The sequence below is a fragment of the Musa acuminata genome, chromosome BXJ1-6, assembly GCF_036884655.1.
Source record: "Musa acuminata AAA Group cultivar baxijiao chromosome BXJ1-6, Cavendish_Baxijiao_AAA, whole genome shotgun sequence".
NCBI classification, from domain to species: domain Eukaryota; kingdom Viridiplantae; phylum Streptophyta; class Magnoliopsida; order Zingiberales; family Musaceae; genus Musa; species Musa acuminata.
In genome coordinates, this window is record NC_088332.1 from 9597073 (window position 1) to 9615351 (window position 18279).

The window sequence follows — 18279 nt, forward strand, 5'->3', positions numbered from 1 at the left end:
CAGGTTCCGACCTGCGGCTCAACGACCCAGTCATCTCGAGTCGTTTCAGTTCAGGTTCCGACCTGCGTCTCAACGATCCAGTCATTCCGAGTCGTTTCAGTTCAGGTTCCGACCTGCGACTCGACGATCCAGTCATTCCGAGTCGTTTCAGTTCAGGTTCCGACCTGCGGCTCAACGATCCAGTCATTCCGAGTCGTTTCAGTTCAGGTTTCGACCTGCGACTCGACGACCCAGTCATTCCGAGTCGTTTCAGTTCAGGTTCCGACCTGCGACTCGACGATCCAGTCATTCCGAGTCGTTTCAGTTCAGGTTCCGACCTGCGGCTCAACGACCCAGTCATCTCGAGTCGTTTCAGTTCAGGTTCCGACCTGCGTCTCAACGATCCAGTCATTCCGAGTCGTTTCAGTTCAGGTTCCGACCTGCGACTCGACGATCCAGTCATTCCGAGTCGTTTCAGTTCAGGTTCCGACCTACGGCTCAACGATCCAGTCATTCCGAGTCGTTTCAGTTCAGGTTCCGACCTGCGACTCGACGACCCAGTCATTCCGAGTCGTTTCAGTTCAGGTTCCGACCTGCGACTCGACGATCCAGTCATTTCAAGTCATTCCAATTCGATTCCGACCTACGATTTGACGACCCCGTCGTCCCGAATCGTCCCAGCACCGTTTCCGACCTGCGACTCGACGACCCAGTCATTCCGAGTCGTTTCAGTTCAGGTTCCGACCTGCGACTCAACGATCCAGTCATTTCAAGTCATTCCAATTCGATTCCGACCTACGATTTGACGACCCCGTCGTCCCGAATCGTCCCAGCACCGTTTCCGACCCGCGACCCCTCGATCCAGTCATGCCGAGTCGCTCGGACCTGTGGTTTCCCTGTCCAAACACACGAGGACGCCCTCCGTCCCCGAAACTCTAAAAACCAAGGCGGCAAATCTCCGCCTGGGGGGGGGAAGTGATAGGGGAATCACCACAAAAGTCAACAGGGATGTGGACCATGACGCCAGCCATCCCATGATGGGACAGCAGAAAAGACCCCCCTCAGGGAGTAATGGCGAACGCGACACGCCACGACGCCCTCCGCGCGCAGGCCGCACCCTGTCCGAGTGAGTGGGCATTAATGTCGACTCGACGCCTCCAACGTCACCCCCTCAGCCAGCGACTCCCTCATCCACACCCAGCGCGTTCACCCAAACGCAGAGGGCGACGATCGATGCCCCCCATGCCCTGCGACCGGATGATCCACACGCCACCCTAATGGCAACATCAAATCTAGTCAGAGGCACGACCCCGCTCTGACAAGCAGGAACATCAGGTAACATCAGACCAAAACTATAAAAGAGTCCAAGGCCCAAAAGGATGGGAGGAGGAAAAAACCCCCTTCTCGCCCACTAACAAGACCGTCGGAGGGGTCGGGCCCAGAGGACGGCCCGACCTTTGTGCAGGTACACGGCGACCACGTTACCAGGGGACTGCAACTGGCTACCTCGGAGGATCACCCGCGGATCGGCCGGCTGTAATCACTCACCCCGAAGACACCAGAAGGCTCTACCCGCGATCTTCGGCATCCGGACCCCTGAACTAAGCCGTAACGTCCCGAGGTCACGGCTTAAACAGGTGCAGACCGCATCAAGTGATTCTTAAATTAGGTCAAGAATTAAGTTTAAGAATAAAATTATTATTTGGGCATGATAACCATGCTAGCGTAGCATGAGCTTCTCGGCCGGCATTCTTAAACCACGTTGCTCTCTCTCTCTCTCTCTCTCTCTCTCTCTCCACCAGCCAGCCCTGGCGACGAACCCGAGCGCTGCATGCGGCGAAGTCTTACCCCCCATGTCTGTCGCCTCCATTCGCCAGCCCCAGTGGACTTCGCACCGCCGCCTCCTCGAGCAGAAGGTCGCCGAGCTCCACCGGTGCTCCGATCACCACCACCTGCGGCAAATCCAAGCTCAAATCCTCAAGGCTGACCTCCACCGGGACCCCTTTGTCGCTCCCAAGCTCATTTCTGCTTACTCCCTCTGCCGCCAGATCCTCCCCGCCGTCGCTGTCTTCCGCCAGGTCCCTCATCCCAACACCCATCTCTTCAACGTCCTCATCCGCGCTTTCGCCGACAACTCTCAGTCCTCCCGGGCCTTCACCACCTTTGCCCAGATGCAGAAATGCGACGCGTTTCCCGATAAGTTCACGTACTCGTTCCTACTCCGGGCCTGCTCTGGTCCTTCCGCCTTCGCCCGCGTCCAGATGATCCACTCCCATGTCCTAAAGCTAGGATTTTTATCGGATATCTTCGTCCCTAATGCGCTCATCGATTCATATGCCAAGGCTGCCGTTGCCGCCATCGCCGACGCTAAGAAGGTCTTTGATGGAATGCCACAGAGAGATGTTGTGTCGTGGAATTCAATCCTCGCTGGCTTGCTGAGAGCTGGAGAGCTGAAGGAGGCACGTCAGCTTTTCGATGATATGCCTGAGAGGGACATTATCAGTTGGAACACTTTGCTGGATGGGCTTGCTAAGGCTGGCGAGATGGATCATGTTTTCAACTTGTTTAATAGAATGCCGGAGAGAAATGTTGTGTCGTGGTCGACGGTGGTGTCAGGATATTGCAAGGCAGGAGACTTGGACATGGCGAGGATGCTGTTTGATAGGATGCCAGTCAAGAACTTGGTCACTTGGACAATAATGATATCTGGTTATGCTGAAAAGGGACTGTCGAAAGAGGCTTCTGTTTTGATTGATCAGATGGAAGAAGCAAGATTGGAGCCTGATGTTGCTGCAACCGTGAGTATATTGTCTGCTTGCGCTGAGTCCAGCTTGCTAGGTATCGGTCAACGGATCCATTCCTATGTAAAAAGAAGCAAATTGAGATTTGCCACCCATGTGTGCAATGCGCTGATCGATATGTACTCGAAATGTGGGTGTCTTGACAAGGCATGGAATGTCTTTAAAGGAATGGTCGAGCGAGATACGGTTTCCTGGAATTCTATAATTCAAGGGTTAGCCATGCATGGGCATGGAGAGATGGCTCTTGCTCTCTTTGTTCGGATGAGGAGAGAAGGCATCATGCCTGATGGTGTGACATTTATCGGTGTTCTATGTGCTTGTACACACATGGGACTCGTCGAAGAGGCTCGTTGTCACTTTTACAGTATGGAAAGAGACTATGGCATTGTCCCTGAGATAGAGCACTATGGTTGTTTGATCGATATCTTAGGACGTGGAGGACTTCTAAAGGAGGCATTTGACCTTGCAAAGGCCATGCCTTTAGAGCCCAATGCAATCATATGGGGCAGCCTTTTAGGTGCATGCAGAGTGCATAACAATGTAGATCTTGCTGAAGAGGTAGTCGATCAGTTGACAAAATTGGAAATTTCAGATGCTGGGAATTATGCCATTTTGTCAAATATTTATGCAGCTGCCAGGCATTGGGAAGGTGTGGCAAAGGCTAGGATTCAGATGAAAGGTACAGGGCAGCAGAAGCCAGCAGGGTCCAGTTGGATTGAGCTTGATGATATGGTTCATGAGTTTACGGTTGGGGATAGAAAGCACCCAAAATCTACTAGAATTTTTGAGATGCTTGATAAGTTAAGCCATCATATCAAGCAAGTTGGCTATGTTCCGAAGGTAGCTTGCTTGTATAACGCCTAAGGCAATGAACACTAAAGGTACTGATTTCTCTCTTCTTCCTGCAAGAAAAAATTGCAGCATATCAGAATTTCAAAGCATTGGGATTTCAGAAGAAATGGTTGTCTTTCAGTTACTTGCCTTCGAAACAGCAGAAATTTATTACAATTATTGGCTTCCAATGGCTTCCAGTGGCTTCCAGTGGACAATGCTGTTGATAGATTAAGCAATCAAGACAAAAATCTAATTATGCTGTACCGGAAGCTATATTCTGTATAGAGATCAAAGAGATAGCATGCCCTCCAAGGGGGCCAAAAAAAGTTTGAACATTATGGCTTTGCTGATGCAGCTCCCTATCTAAAAGCAAAAAAGTGATAAATTATGAAAAGCAGCATAATGTAAGCTCTTTTCCAGGTGTTCAAGCGGAACATAATAAACCATTAGCCACTGGAGATCATTAAGAACAGTCTCAATCTTGCCCATGAAGAGTCAATCTGTGAGGATCAATATGGCAACCAAACTTCTATGAGCCTTGCATACTCTTTGATGATATTTGGGAAGACTACAAGTAATATCAAATATCTATGGCTCCGGACCTATTGACCTACATGCCTTGTTAGGTCATTGCTTGAAATTTGCTTGTTTTTTTGCATATCGGCTGCAATGACCTAACAAATGTTAGATGTTTTTGTATAGAAGTGGCTGCTGTTGTCTAGCAAATTCAATGGCTCCTTTATCAAAGACATGGTCTTTGATATTCTTGGAGAATATTTTGTTTGTTATGTAACAATTTTTGTTGTTGCGTGTTACACATTAGAAAAAGGAAGTTTAAGGGCATATACTGCTTCATTATGCTTCACGCAAATAGAAATGCATGATTTTCATGGTGAGTTCTACGGTACTCCAAGAGATGCATGGTCACTCTGACAATTGTATGTGGTCTTCTAGAGATGCATATGGTACTTGTATTATAGCGTGTTTTCCCACATTAGATTTCGTTTGCCTGTCCTTGGATGTACATTTCGTTGCCATTAGTAGTGTGCTTTCATATTAAGCTGACTGTTCCACAAGCTTTTGGGTGTATGACAAATTTGAGATTATATGTGAAGGTTTCCCATGAAAGCAAGGAAGTAGTTCATGATCCTAGCTGGTTCGCTCTGCAGGTTGATGAATCACGATGGCCGAACATTGAAATCTAAATGAATATGATTTATGATAAGCAGAAAGGTTAGCTTAGAGAAATTTAATGTTTATACTGTTTGAAATTTCGTACCGTACCGGAGTTTCGACGATCTCTCGGTACGGTACGGAACGGTATACCGCTCGATATACCGAGCGATATATGTATATATATATATATTATATTTATTTTTTTGTTTTTTTATTGGCCGACGTCGCATCGCCTCGGCGACGTTTATTTAAATTATATATATATATATATATATATATATATATATATATATATATATATATATATATATATATATATATATAGCGACGTCGCCGAAAAAGGCGACGTCGTGTCGCCTCGGCGACGTCGCCGAGAAAGGCGCTGCGTCGCCTCGGCGACGTCGCCGAGAAAGGCAACGTCGTGTCGCCTCGGTGACATTGCCGAGGCGACGCGACGTCGCCTCGATTTTATTTAAATTATTAATATATATATATATATATATATATATATATATATATATATATATATATATATATATATAATTTTATTATTATTATTCGTTCCGCCCGGTAACGGGCGGTCCGCGTACCGGTCACCTATCGGACCGGTACGTACCGCCCGTACCGGGCGGTATGATTCGGTATGTTTATAGCTTATGATATATAATCATTTTGTTATAGAATGTTTGTGCGCTTTTATATGATCAGATTTAGATAAGAAAATTCTTGGCTTGCGGGTTCCGGACTAACTCATCAAGTGGTGATGGCAGGCGATTGGAGATGGAAGAAGGCAGCAGGAGCCCCACGAGTGACTCCCTCAAGTGGCAAAGTATTCCTGGCCCGACATTAAACAGGTAGGAAAGGTGAGCTATCTTCTTCTTCTCGTCAAGCTTTTCCTTTTCCTCTTTCTTGGGGGGGTATTTGAGTTTTCGATTTGTTTATTCTGAGTTCAGAGTTGCTTTAATCGAATTCTGGATGAAGTTGGGTATCTATATAATTAGCTGAGTTTGCACAATTTACTTGTAATTTTTAATGTGATTTGGGAATGAAACTACTTGAATTTTTTGGAATATTATCCAACTCGATTTATATTGGATTAAATATTTTTAATTGGATTTCAGATAAATTGAATAGGTATAAGATAAATTTAGGATATCACTATTTGTAATCCTTATTTTACTATTTATAATCCTAATTTATTTTTTAAAATATTTCTAAATTTTTTTAAAAAAATTATTAGATATAATCTTAAATTCAAATAAACGGCTGACGACTAGTAGTTTCGTGTTACTATTGGACCACCATTGTGCGTCCTACCTGCCTTGTGAGTGGTGGCTGGTATGGCCCCACATGTGGAGGATCTCACGTGGGCGTATAATGGCTTTAAAGAAAATATTTTCTCGTACAAAATATGAGTAACAGCCTTCATCGTTCCTCTCCGTGTTGACCGTCCACGTGTGATGTCCAATAATCCCACGGCTATTGTGACTAGCAGGCGACAACATTTTAGAGGGATTTATGGCAAGAAAGAAACCTCCATCCCTGGGGATCCTGTTACTCATCGTCTGCCACAGCAACCAGGTACGAAACCCTTGATTACATTTCACGGTCCTCTTGCCTCGCTCTCATCGTCTTCTCGGATCGTGTTCTGATCGCTGTTTCTGTGTTCCTTTGAATCAGTGATCATGTCGGATGAAGAACATCATTTCGAGTCCAAGGCCGATGCTGGGGCGTCCAAGACCTACCCCCAACAGGCCGGGACGATCCGTAAGAACGGATACATCGTCATCAAAGGGAGGGCCTGCAAGGTTTCTTGTTCACCAGTTTGATCTCTGATTTTCTTTCTTTTTTTATGTATACCATGAAATCTAGGTTTCTTGTCTCTGTTAGTTTTTCTTGCATTCCTTGAAAGTCATGTTTTCTCGTATCTTTTTGCACTTGTTTTGTGTTTGATTTGTCCGGTATATTCGTCTGATTATTCGTCATCTTTAGGATCAATGCAGATGTTTTGGTGTACCTTTATCTGCTTCATGTCGTTATACTTTTCTTGGTTAATTAGGATTTTGATCGTGCTGCTACATATTGATGAGTTTGGTTCATTTCTTATAGTCATGTGCCTACCGATTGCTGCTAGTAGATGATTGACGGAGATCTCATATATAGCCGCTAAGAATAGTAAGAATTTCGGTTATGCGATCTGATATCTCGGTACGGTACGGAACGGTATACCGAGCGGTATACCGAGCGATATATGTATATATATATAATATTTTATTTTTTTATTTTTTTATTGGCCGACGTCGCATCGCCTCGGCGACGTCGCCTTTTCCTTCCCCACACGGGGCGACGTCGTCGAGGCGACATTTATTTAAATTATATATATATATATATATATATATATATAGCGACGTCGCCGAAAAAGGCGCTGCGTCGCTTCGGCGACGTCGTGTCGCCTCGGTGACATCGCCGAGGCGACGCGACGTCGCCTCGATTTTATTTAAATTATTAATATATATATATATATATATATATATATTAATATATATATATATATATTAATATATATATATATATATATATATATATATATATATATATTATTTTATTATTATTATTCGTTCCGTCCGGTAATCCGCGTACCGATATACCATCGGACCGGTACGTACCGCTCGTACTGCCCGGTACGGGTCGGTATGGCAATCCTATTTACTAGTAAATACTATCTACTAGTTCCGAATGCAACTGGCGGAAAAACTTTTTTTGTATATGCAGAAACTTATGTAGGGTACCTCGTTTCATGTTATGTCTTTATGATTAACGCTGTCCTTAAGCTTCAAAATGGATGTGTGAAGAAACTCGGAAATTAATTTGTCTTCTGCTTAATAGACAAGAAAAGAACATAGCCACAAGCTGGAACTTTTATTTTTACAGTTGCCAACTTTCATTTGATATTTTAGATAGCAGCAAGTTGTGGTTTGGATTCTTGATTTTCAGAAATGGTATGCGACCCTCATTCTTGATTATTGGAATATCCGTTTTGTTCTTGCCGTGCTGATTGATGTTCACATTTTATACTGTTAGGTTCAAATGTTTTTCTTTGGATTTTCTGGAAGCCTACATCCTTTAAGAATTATTTTGCTCTAAATATCATCTTTGTAGCAATCTAAAATGCACATCATGTATACGATTTATGGCTTTATAATGGTGCACCTGTATTATTCTTATGATTGTACTATGTTTTGTTTTCTCATTATCTTTTAGGTTGTTGAAGTTTCAACATCCAAGACCGGGAAACATGGCCATGCAAAATGTCACTTTGTTGGCATAGACATCTTTAACACAAAGAAGCTTGAGGATATTGTGCCATCTTCTCACAACTGTGATGTTCGTTCTCCATTATTTTATTTTGAAAAGTTCTACTTCGATTTGTAATGTATATTTGAATATTTTTTGGTTTATCTGCAGGTTCCTCATCTTACTCGAACTGATTATCAGCTCATTGACATATCTGAAGATGGTTTTGTATGTTTTGATGATTTATACGATGTTTCTCTCAGTTGATTGATGGGTTTTGCAATTAACATTTAATTGACATTTGGTTGCACATTGTAGGTGAGCCTTCTGACTGAAAATGGCAACACGAAAGATGATCTGAGACTTCCAACTGATGAAACTTTGCTAGCTCAGGTTTGTCATGAAGATTTTTATTTCTGCCAATTCTTTTACCTTACAAAACCTGAAGAAATTTGGGCTATAAATGTGCTTGAACTGCATTTCTGTTTTAAAGAGAGTGAAGGTTTGAGGAAGAAGTAGCAAATGGTTTTAACAGAAATCAAATTGTGTTCTAGAGACAATCATTTGACGGCGGAGATATTAAGTTAATTGTTATTCATAATGTTAATTGTGTATATCATATGACATTACATTGAGTTAAACTTCAATCATTATGTTAATCGTGTATATCAATGACATGATTAAGTGCATGCTTGGTGATACCATGAATATCATAAGAGTCAAAATCTGTCGTAGAGGAAGTCTCTCACTAGGACTGCCTGATGTGTGAGGCTCCTGCTAATGTGTAGCTTATAATAAATCATTTTCAGGTGGTGCCAATTAGGAGAAGTTTTGTCTGATAAATTGTGCTGTATTATAGTCTACATAAATATCTCTGTAATTCTTTTTGTTATAAATTCTATAGAAATGTCATTCTTTATTATGGGGAATGATGCTTTGTTTATTACTGATCCATTTTCATAATAAGCGCTCTCAAAATATGGTATAAATCTCTTCATGGTATTTGGTGAAGAACTGGACCTTCTACATTGTTTTGGATTTTTTTCATGCTCCATTTGTACTACAAACACCATGTTGATAATTAGAGATTTATTCCTGCATGGGAGTTACAGAAATTCTCTGTGCTATTTGATTTGCTAATGATGATGGGTATCATCTATTTTTGTTTTCTTCATGATGTTTGCATTGCAGCAAGGCTCTCTTTATATTCTTCTGCTGACTTTTTGGTCTGTGCATGCCTGTTAAAATATTTATGCTGGAAAATATGCTGTTTATGATCAGATATTTGACCAATCTAGTTTTTATCTCAACTTCTTTAGGTCTGTGATTGATGAAATTGAACTTGTTCTCAGGGGATTCTACAAGACTCCAAAAATAAACTTAATTTCTAGATATAATCAAGCAGGTTTTATTTTGAGACAACTGGGATACAATAAATGTCACATCCTGGATTTTTTTTTTTTTCATATATTTCCACACAGGACAAATAGATAAACATGCTAAATATATTAACATCACTTTATTCATCGTATATAATCATTTATTACAATTTATTTATTCATCAAATTACAAATAGAAAAGTAAACATAGTGATGTTAACTTCAAAAGTCATCCAAGTGGCTCTACCTAACGGTAGAGGAAGGTCCGCTCTCCACTAGAATCTGATTTAGTACTAGAGGGAAGCTGCTCTGAAAATCAAAAACAAAGAAAATTCAGCAACGCTGAGTAGGAACCCCAAAAGTCAAATCAAAATGAATACATGATCAAAATTCAATCAATCATCCCATTGGCGTATATCAAATACCCGAAGGAGCACTCCCCCAACAGCGGATGGAGAGGCTTTATCCTACGGGATGAGTTTATGTTCTCCCAACAGCGGATGGAGGCAAACTCATATCGCACTCCCAACACCGGATGGAGTGGTGTCCCACACCCGCCAAAGTGGGGACACGTTCCTCCCAACAGCGGATGGAGGAATCGTCTAGCCGCCACGTCTGACGGCCCGCTAATCCCCGAAGGGAATCGCCCTACCTGCTCTCGGCAGGGAAATAATATAATCTCATACTAGTCATATCAATTTCGGGATAAAATAACATATTTTCAAATATCATCAATATCAAATAATACAAATTAACCCTCAATTGACTTGGACTCTAGTTCAATCGATTCAATTGAACTCAATTTACTAGAACCTGACTGAACTGATCTCTAATCCTTATTTAACTAGTCTGGAACCACCCTAGACTAGTATAATTTGGACTAGATTAAGTTCAATTTAGGTTAAACTAACTTGAATAAGTCAATCAATTCGGAATCACCCTGAATTGATCTAGACTAATCAAGTCTAGTTTAGTTTAATCAATATTTGGGCTCAAATCCAACAATAATATTGGGCTAGATTGAGCCAGCTCATCTACTGGTCATGTGTATTATACATGATTAAGCATGCATCACACAAAGCTGGCCTAGCCTTAGCTCATGAACTGGTCATGTGCATCGCATGTGACCGCCCATGATGGTTAGACTGGGTTAGCCTACGGGCCAAGAACTGACCCATGGGTTGGGCCTGGCTTGGTCTACTGACTAGGCCTAGCAAATGGGCTATGGCCTAACCTGTGAGTTGGGCCTGGCCTACGAGCAATTTCGATTTAAATAATATCTAATTTCATACCGCAACATATATCCATTAGCAATATAAACAAAAACATAATAGCGCATTAAATGATAGATAAAGAGATATGCTTTAATACAAGAAAATAACATTCTAAATTTGAATAAAAATCATAATATATAAAAAGATAAACTGGGAGATAAGTTTTAACATTCTAAATTCAAATAAAAATCATGCTTTCAATACATATAAAATTTCAACATATTTTAGTCAAATTTTAAATTATTCGGAATAGTATATTTTAAATTTCAAATGAAAGAATATCACAAAAGGTTTTGGATAACATATTTTAATCTAATAAAATTTTAATTCAAATAAGATTAAAGATAAACTGTAATGCTAGGAAATATCATATAAAATATATAAATTTTTAACATATTTAAATCTACAATAAAAACTTTAATCATGGGTAAAAAATATTATACAAACTTTTAACTGATTACTTTAATATAAAAATTTTGACATTTAAAGAATCGATAAATATTTTTCAAACTACAAAGCTTTCAACATTCAAAGAATCAAAATAAAAAAATAAAAACTAAAACTTTTAAATTTAAGAAAGGTAGGGAAACCTACCTCTTGTCAACAGGGTGTAACTCCTCGTTCCTCCCGTTGCTAGGCTCGACTAGGTGAGGAACGAAGGAGAGAAATCCCTCCCTTTAAATAGGAGGAGGTGAGCCTCTATTAAGGGAAATTCATTTTAATTTTTGTATTTATTTAATATAAATTATTTTCATTTAATATACTAACAAATATGATCTCATCATATTTGGAATACTTAATAGTTATTTCCTTAATTCATATCAACAAACAAGGAAGTAAATTAAGACTTCCTTAAATTATAATAACAAGTACGGAAAGAAAATCAATTCTTAATCTTAAATATTTGATGTGATTACAATAAATGCTGGACTGGGTTCTTTATTTGAAAAAAAATTATTAAGCTGTCATCAATTTTATAGTTCACTGATCTCTTGGCTTATTGAGCTTTTAAAGATATTGTAGCTTTTGGCTTATTAGTTCAAAATCCTATTACATTTACCATAATTTTGTACAACTTTTATATATCATCTTACTGCAAATTTCTTTATAGTTTAAGGATATACTTTGTGCTGCTGATGAGCCTTGTAAGTTCTTATTCTTGACATTTCATTTTCAAGCTCTATTTGAATGTACCATGGTGTTAGTTGTATTGGTTGAGCCAATTCTGGACTACCGATTATCTCGAACCAGAACCTGATTTGGGCCCAGATCCTACCATTTCGTTGTCACATAGGATTTGGATCAGATAAACTGTTCTCTTTGGTTTATCTTTGGTCTACCTTTGTCCAAAGTAGATCAATGTGATGAACACAACAAAATAAAGATTAGCTAGGAGGTTAACTAATACAAAATCAGTATGCTAGTCAACAAAAATTAGTTAGGAACCAAATGAAAATTTGCACGAAGCCTATAACTCTATGACCTAACTAGTTTATAGGGGAAAAAGGTTGAAGAACTTTGTAAGGAGATAAGCAAAAGAAAAAAAAAAAGGAAGAAGAAGATAGATGAAGAAGAACCATAAGAAAGAGATTCAGTGGTGACTTGCCCTAAATTCCTGATGGGTTCAATCTTTGTCCCATACCTAATCTTTAGGATCTTAAATCCAAGTTTCAATAGGTTTTGGTTGTGAGTTGGGTCCTTCTGATCGAGTGTCAATTCTCAGTTAACATGGTATGTATTAAGATTGTTAATTAGGACTAGAGTGGTCCAAAAGTGATTTTAATCGCTTTAGATTATAAAGCCGATCACATTTAGTAAAAATGTGTCTCAATTATGTGGATTCGCCAGACTGATACTTGCACAGTTAGTATGCGACTGTGCTTTGTTGCCTTTGAAATTTTCCCAAGGATTGATATTACCTTTTTTTTTACTTTTTATCATTTCTTCTTGTATAACCAGTATTTGATGTTGAATGTTAATGTGATACTGATCTTAGAGGTCTATTAGCTGTACAAGTTGTCTAACAGCTTCACTATGGCTAGCTTACATGCTTACGTCAGGCTGATATGAATATCAAGATTATATACGCTTGACCTAGGACCAACTTGTGTGTTAAGTTTTTTCTTTTGGGTCTCAGGACCTGACAGGTTTAATATGAGGTTTTTTTTGTTCTTCGTGCTTTCTTAGAAGGTTTGTTGTTTGCATTGAATGAGATTTATTTTTTTTGAAACCAAGCAAAGATAGTTTGATGTAGGCTTTCATAGCATTATTAGGTTTAATAATGTAAATTAACTTGGTTTTCATTAGTTGCTGCAAGATCACATGTTTCTGTATGATTTAGAGCACATTTTTTTGTCCCTTGTCTTTTGTACATTTTCAGATGTAAACAGATAGTTTTTAAGAAATTAAAAATTCTGCTCAAATGTCCTGATTATTAGATAAATTTTATTTGTCATGCATCATGGTGCAGCCAAATGTTAAACCAATGTGACAGCCTAGAAACCTATATGGCAATTGTTGATGCATGTTATTTGTAATGTAAACCATTTTTAGTTGAAGCAGATTGTGTTCGAGTATATTCCTTCTTGGTTCTACGTCAACCTATTATTTATGTTATCCTAAAGGAGGATTTCCATAAAGTTCGACAGATTGTTTATGTTGTGTCATTTGAATACACTGACAGATCAAAGATGGATTTGCGGAGGGGAAAGATCTGGTTGTCACTGTGATGTCTGTTATGGGTGAAGAACAGATCTGTGCTCTCAAGGACATTGGCCCCAAGTAGTTCTTGGCCTCACGAATCCAGGTTATCTTATTTAGTATGCAAGAGATTCTTTGGGACTCGAAAGAATGTTGGATGGTCACTCTTTGTTCATTTGGCCCTTATTCCAAGAGTAAAAAAGTCCTGCTTTGGTGCGTCGATTGGTAATTTATGTATTGGCTTAAAAATGATTTTCTTTTAACGAAGTTTTCTGAGGCGAGTGCTCGTAGAAATAATAATAATATTATTTTGATCTTATTATTTTCCTAAAGCTTGTCTTTTAACAGAACGTTTTGTGTCTCCATCTGCTTTGCCTCGGCAGTAAACTTGGCGATTTGAAGTCCTTAGTGGGCTGCTGCCTTGCTTTAATATATGTGCCCTAGATGTAGCCAGGGTTTGGCTAAGTCTGACAACGGCGTTTCAGTTACTGATATTGATTGATTATCGACATTAATATCAGATTAGATCGATATTTAAATTCTTGGATTGAGTTCGATCAGTATTTCAGCTTTATGGTTGCACAAAATCATCCTCATGCGCGTACTGTTGTCGTGATAGGATAAAATTTCCACATCACCCACCCGTCTGGGGTTTACGTGGGGTGATTCTGTTAGACTATATGGGTGACCCGTCCAGCGAGAAGTGACGTACCTGCAAGAATTACCTGGGTGATTCAGTCGGGCTCGAGTCGTCCCGTTACTTGTGTGACCCACCTGTGGGGTGGGTCACTGGTTGTAACCGGTCACGAGCTACGTCATTTTTATTTTGACGAATAGAAAGAAGAACCCAAATCCGGTGAGCCACGAGGTGTGTCGAAGCGCGACCAAAATGGCGCTTTGGGCCTTGCTGTTGACGACCTTAACCTCTTCCCTTCTGTCCCTATTGCTCTTCTCTGCCGCCGCAGCGGTGATCTCGAGACGACGGGGGAGGCGGAGGGCAGCGGGTTTCTTCCATCCCTACACCAATGACGGCGGCGGCGGGGAGAGGGTCCTGTGGTGCGCCGTCAAGGCCGTGCAGGAGGAGAACCCTGATCTCCACTGCGCCGTCTTCACTGGTGACGACGCCTCCCCTCAGAGCCTGTCCGCCCGCGCCCTCGATCGGTTCGGTGTCAAGCTGCTTCGCCCCCCTCAGGTAGCCCTTGTTCCCTCTTTAGTTTATGCTGAATTTGGTATACGAATCAAAATCTGGTGCTTTTCTTTCAATCCAATACCTTTGGTTTACGTTTCCAGATCCAAGACCTTTGGTTCGCGTTGGATCATGCTATGGTTGGGGTTGTCCCTTTTATTGGTTTTGCAGAGATATATATCGATTTCGAGTGTCGCGATTGGACTCTTATTGAAGTATGAATAGTTTAAAATAGATTTTAGGGTTTTCTTAATGAGCCTGATGAAAGTCTTTTAAAGTATATATTTGAGAACCATCCGTATAAATGACAGCATGACTATTATCTTATGTTGTGAAATTGGTCAGGATGTTGTGCTGCTTAGTGCTTTTACTTTCGAGCAATGAAATTAAAAAATATAGTGAATTCATAGTAGTTGTTGTCGTTACATAAGTTGCTTTTCAAGTGCTTAAAATTCCTGGTCTAGATTTCATAAGAAGGAAAGGTCAATTCTATGTAACTTTAGCTGGTTTTTGTTTTTCTCATTAAAGGTTAATTACATATTTTTTATTAAAGCCCCAATCTGCACTTTTAGGTTGTTCGTTTGTATAGAAGGAAGTGGATTGAAGAACACACATATCCTCATTTTACTATGATTGGACAAAGTCTTGGTTCAGTGTATCTTTCATGGGAAGCTCTCCGCAAATTCACGCCTCAGTTCTATTTTGATACTAGTGGCTATGCTTTTACATACCCGCTTGCTCGGATTTTTGGGTGTAAAGTTATTTGCTATACTCATTATCCAACCATCAGTCGGTGACCCACCCCACAGGTGGGTCACACGAGTAACGGGACGACTCGAGCCCGACTGAATCACCCAGGTACTTATTGCAGGTACGTCACTTCTCGTTGGACGGGTCACCCATATAGTGTAACAGAATCACCCCACGTAAACCCTAGACGGGTGGGTGATGTGGAAATTTTATCCTATCACGACAACAGTACGAGCATGAGGATAATTTTGTGCAACCACAAAGCTGCAATACTGATCGAACTCAATCCAAGAATTTAAATATCGATCTGATCTGATATTAATGTCGATAATCAATCAATATCAGTAACTGAAACGCCGTTGTCAGACTCAGCCAAACCCTGGCTACATCTAGGGCACAGATATTAAAGCAAGCCAGCAGCCCACTAGGGACTTCAAATCGCCAAGTTTACTGCCGAGGCAAAGCAGACGTCACAAAGCAGATGGAGACACAAAAACGTTCTGTTAAAAGACAAGCTCTAGGAAAATAATAAGATCAAAATAATAATATTATTATTTCTACAAGCACTCGCCTCAGAAAACTTCGTTAAAAGAAAATCATTTTTAAGCCAATACATAAATTACCAATCGACGCACCAAAGTAGGACTTTTTTACTCTTGGAATACGGGCCAAATGAACAAAGAGTGACCATCCAACATTCTTTCGAGTCCCAAAGAATCTCTTGCATACTAAATAAGATAACCTGGATTCGTGAGGCTAAGAACTACTTGGGGCCAATGTCCTTGAGAGCACAGATCTGTTCTTCACCCATAGCAAACATCACAGTGACAACCAGATCTTTCCCCTCCGCAAATCCATCTTTGATCTGTCAGTGTATTCAAATGGCACAACATAAACAATCTGTCGAACGTTATGGAAATCCTCCTTTAGGATAACATATAAATAATTGGTTGTCCCTTTTATTGGTTTTGCAGAGATACTAGTCATGCTGTCATTTATACGGATGGTTCTCAAATATATACTTTAAAAGACTTGAATCAGGCTTATTAAGAAAGCCCTAAAATCTATTTTAAACTATTCATACTTCAACAAGAGTCCAATCGCGACACTCGAAATCGATATATATCTTTGCAAAACCAATAAAAGGGACAACCCCATCCATAGCATGATCCAACGCGAACCAAAGGTCTTGGATCTGGAAACGTAAACCAAAGGGATTGGATTGAAAGAAAAGCACCAGATTTTGATTCGTATGCCAAATTCAGCATAAACTAAAGAGGGAACAGGGGCTACATGAGGGGGGCGAAGCAGCTTGACACCGAACCGATCGAGGGCGCGGGCGGACAGGCTCTGAGGGGAGGCGTCGTCACCAGTGAAGACGGCGCAGTCGAGATCGGGGTTCTCCTCCTGCACGGCCTTGACGGCGCACCACAGGACCCTCTCCCCGCCGCCGCCGTCAATGGTGTAGGGATGGAAGAAACCCGCCGCCCTCCGCCTCCCCCGTCGTCCCGAGATCACCGCTGCGGCGGCGGAGAAGACCAATAGGGACAGAAGGGAAGAGGTTAAGGTCGACAACAGGAATGCCCAAAGCGACATTTTGGTCGCGCTTCGACACACTTCGCGGCTGGATTTGGGTTCTTGTATACGTCAACCAGTGATTTAAAAAGCGCTAGGCGCCAAAAGGCGCCAAGGTCCACAAACGCCCGAGGCGCTAGGCGCTCGCCCAGGCGCTCGCCCGAGCGAAGCGAGGCGCTAAAATATAAAAATATATAATATAATTAATAATTTCAAATAAATAAAAATTAACAACATTAAAATCAAAATAATATATTATTAATCTATTAACAAAAAATTAATCATCGAGGAAGCAGCGGCGAGCGGCGGCAGCAACAGCGGCGAGCGGCGGCAACAGCAGCGGCGAGCGACGACAGCGACAGCGGGAAAGGGAAAGGGAGCGGAAGGCACGAGCAGCGAGAGGGCTCGCGGGAGGCGCGAGCAGCGGGAGGGCTCGAGGGAGGCGCGAGCAGCGGGAAGGCTTGCGGGAGGGCTCGCGGGAGGCACGAGCAGCGAGAGGGCTCGCGGGAGGCGCGAGCAGCGGGAGGGCTCGAGAGAGGCGCGAGCAACGGGAAGGCTCGCGGGAGGCGCGAGCAGCGAGAGGGCTCGCGGGAGGCGCGAGCAGCGGGAAGGCTGTTGGCAGCCGGTGTGATACCAATTGGTTAGTGCATATAAGCTCTCATCATACTGTTTACCCAGAGCAAGGTGTGTGTTCCACTGACAATATTGTGCTTCCCATTCAGCCCATAACTCAGCAGGTCCCAAGATGGATATAGTGTTAAATGAAGGCGGACATCGAACAGGTTTTCTAGCTTCAAGCAAAGAGGAATACGCTGAAGCTATTCTCAAGGTACTTAAGATGCCAGAGCCAGAAAGGCTTGCAATAGCCGCAGCTGCTAGAAAGCGAGCTCAAAGGTTCTCAGAGCAAAAGTTCTTTGAGGACTTTGAGGCTGCAGTTCAGCCTATCCTAGCACCCAAAGCTTCTTCATGAACTCAGACCGATTGGCTTCTGTGTTTTTACTTGTTTTCTTTCCCATAAGAGAGGTGTCTTCAAATTGTGTCATGGTCCACATATGCCAATTATGTTACATATGATAAGTTTTCTTTTCTTTTGACAAATCCTGTAACTTTATAGTTAAACATTGTAATTGCCATGACTATTAGTTAAACATTCTTAGCAATTGGAAGTTACACTTGAGGATAAAAGCAACAGTTCTGTTCTTCTCAAGTCTTTTGTTCTTCAGCTGCAGTTGATGTAGTATAATTTGCCTGAAGCAAAATAACTGCTGCATGTTGACAATCCTGTGTTCTTTCAGGTATTCTGGTTTTTTGATGTAGCTTGTTGGAATTAT

The 18279-nt window shown here is 41.4% G+C and overlaps 2 protein-coding genes across 4 annotated transcripts; both read left to right on the top strand.

The window, feature by feature from the left end:
• Positions 1 to 696: 696 nt before the first annotated feature.
• On the top strand, positions 697 to 14036 carry LOC135676116 (eukaryotic translation initiation factor 5A-2-like). 3 transcript variants are annotated; one of them, XM_065186960.1, is made up of 8 exons: positions 3641 to 4847; positions 5561 to 5644; positions 6286 to 6371; positions 6471 to 6598; positions 8052 to 8174; positions 8256 to 8312; positions 8403 to 8477; positions 13421 to 14036. In XM_065186960.1, the coding sequence occupies exons 2-8, from the start codon at positions 5571 to 5573 to the stop codon at positions 13520 to 13522; spliced, it is 645 nt and encodes a 214-aa protein (XP_065043032.1). In that variant the 5' UTR covers positions 3641 to 4847; positions 5561 to 5570; the 3' UTR covers positions 13523 to 14036. The 3 variants fall into 3 exon arrangements, 2 of the variants coding, with proteins under 2 accessions (XP_065043031.1, XP_065043032.1); XR_010514145.1 differs by lacking the exons at positions 6471 to 6598; positions 8052 to 8174; positions 8256 to 8312; positions 8403 to 8477; positions 13421 to 14036 and having other exon boundaries at positions 1648 to 3661; positions 5561 to 5653; positions 6286 to 6353; XM_065186959.1 differs by lacking the exons at positions 5561 to 5644; positions 6286 to 6371; positions 6471 to 6598; ... (2 more) ...; positions 8403 to 8477; positions 13421 to 14036 and adding an exon at positions 697 to 1616 and having other exon boundaries at positions 1782 to 4479.
• A 286-nt stretch (positions 14037 to 14322) lies between these two features.
• Positions 14323 to 18007, top strand: LOC135677912 (GDP-Man:Man(3)GlcNAc(2)-PP-Dol alpha-1,2-mannosyltransferase-like). The gene is made up of 5 exons (XM_065190322.1): positions 14323 to 14629; positions 15196 to 15416; positions 16651 to 16837; positions 17231 to 17588; positions 17671 to 18007. Exons 1-5 carry the CDS (start codon positions 14327 to 14329, stop codon positions 17916 to 17918), a joined length of 1317 nt encoding a protein of 438 aa, XP_065046394.1. The 5' UTR covers positions 14323 to 14326; the 3' UTR covers positions 17919 to 18007.
• Positions 18008 to 18279: the final 272 nt, after the last annotated feature.

Bases quoted from the DNA above. Each gene is read 5' to 3' on its own strand.
- LOC135677912 (XM_065190322.1), top strand. From the start codon at position 14,327: ATGGCGCTTTGGGCCTTGCTGTTGACGACCTTAACCTCTTCCCTTCTG. The intron at 14,630-15,195 runs GTAGCCCTTGTT...CTGCACTTTTAG, and splicing joins AGCTGCTTCGCCCCCCTCAG to GTTGTTCGTTTGTATAGAAG. The intron at 16,838-17,230 runs GTAGGGATGGAA...CAAAAAATTAAT, and splicing joins CCGCCGCCGCCGTCAATGGT to CATCGAGGAAGCAGCGGCGA.
- LOC135676116 (XM_065186959.1), top strand. From the start codon at position 1,833: ATGTCTGTCGCCTCCATTCGCCAGCCCCAGTGGACTTCGCACCGCCGC.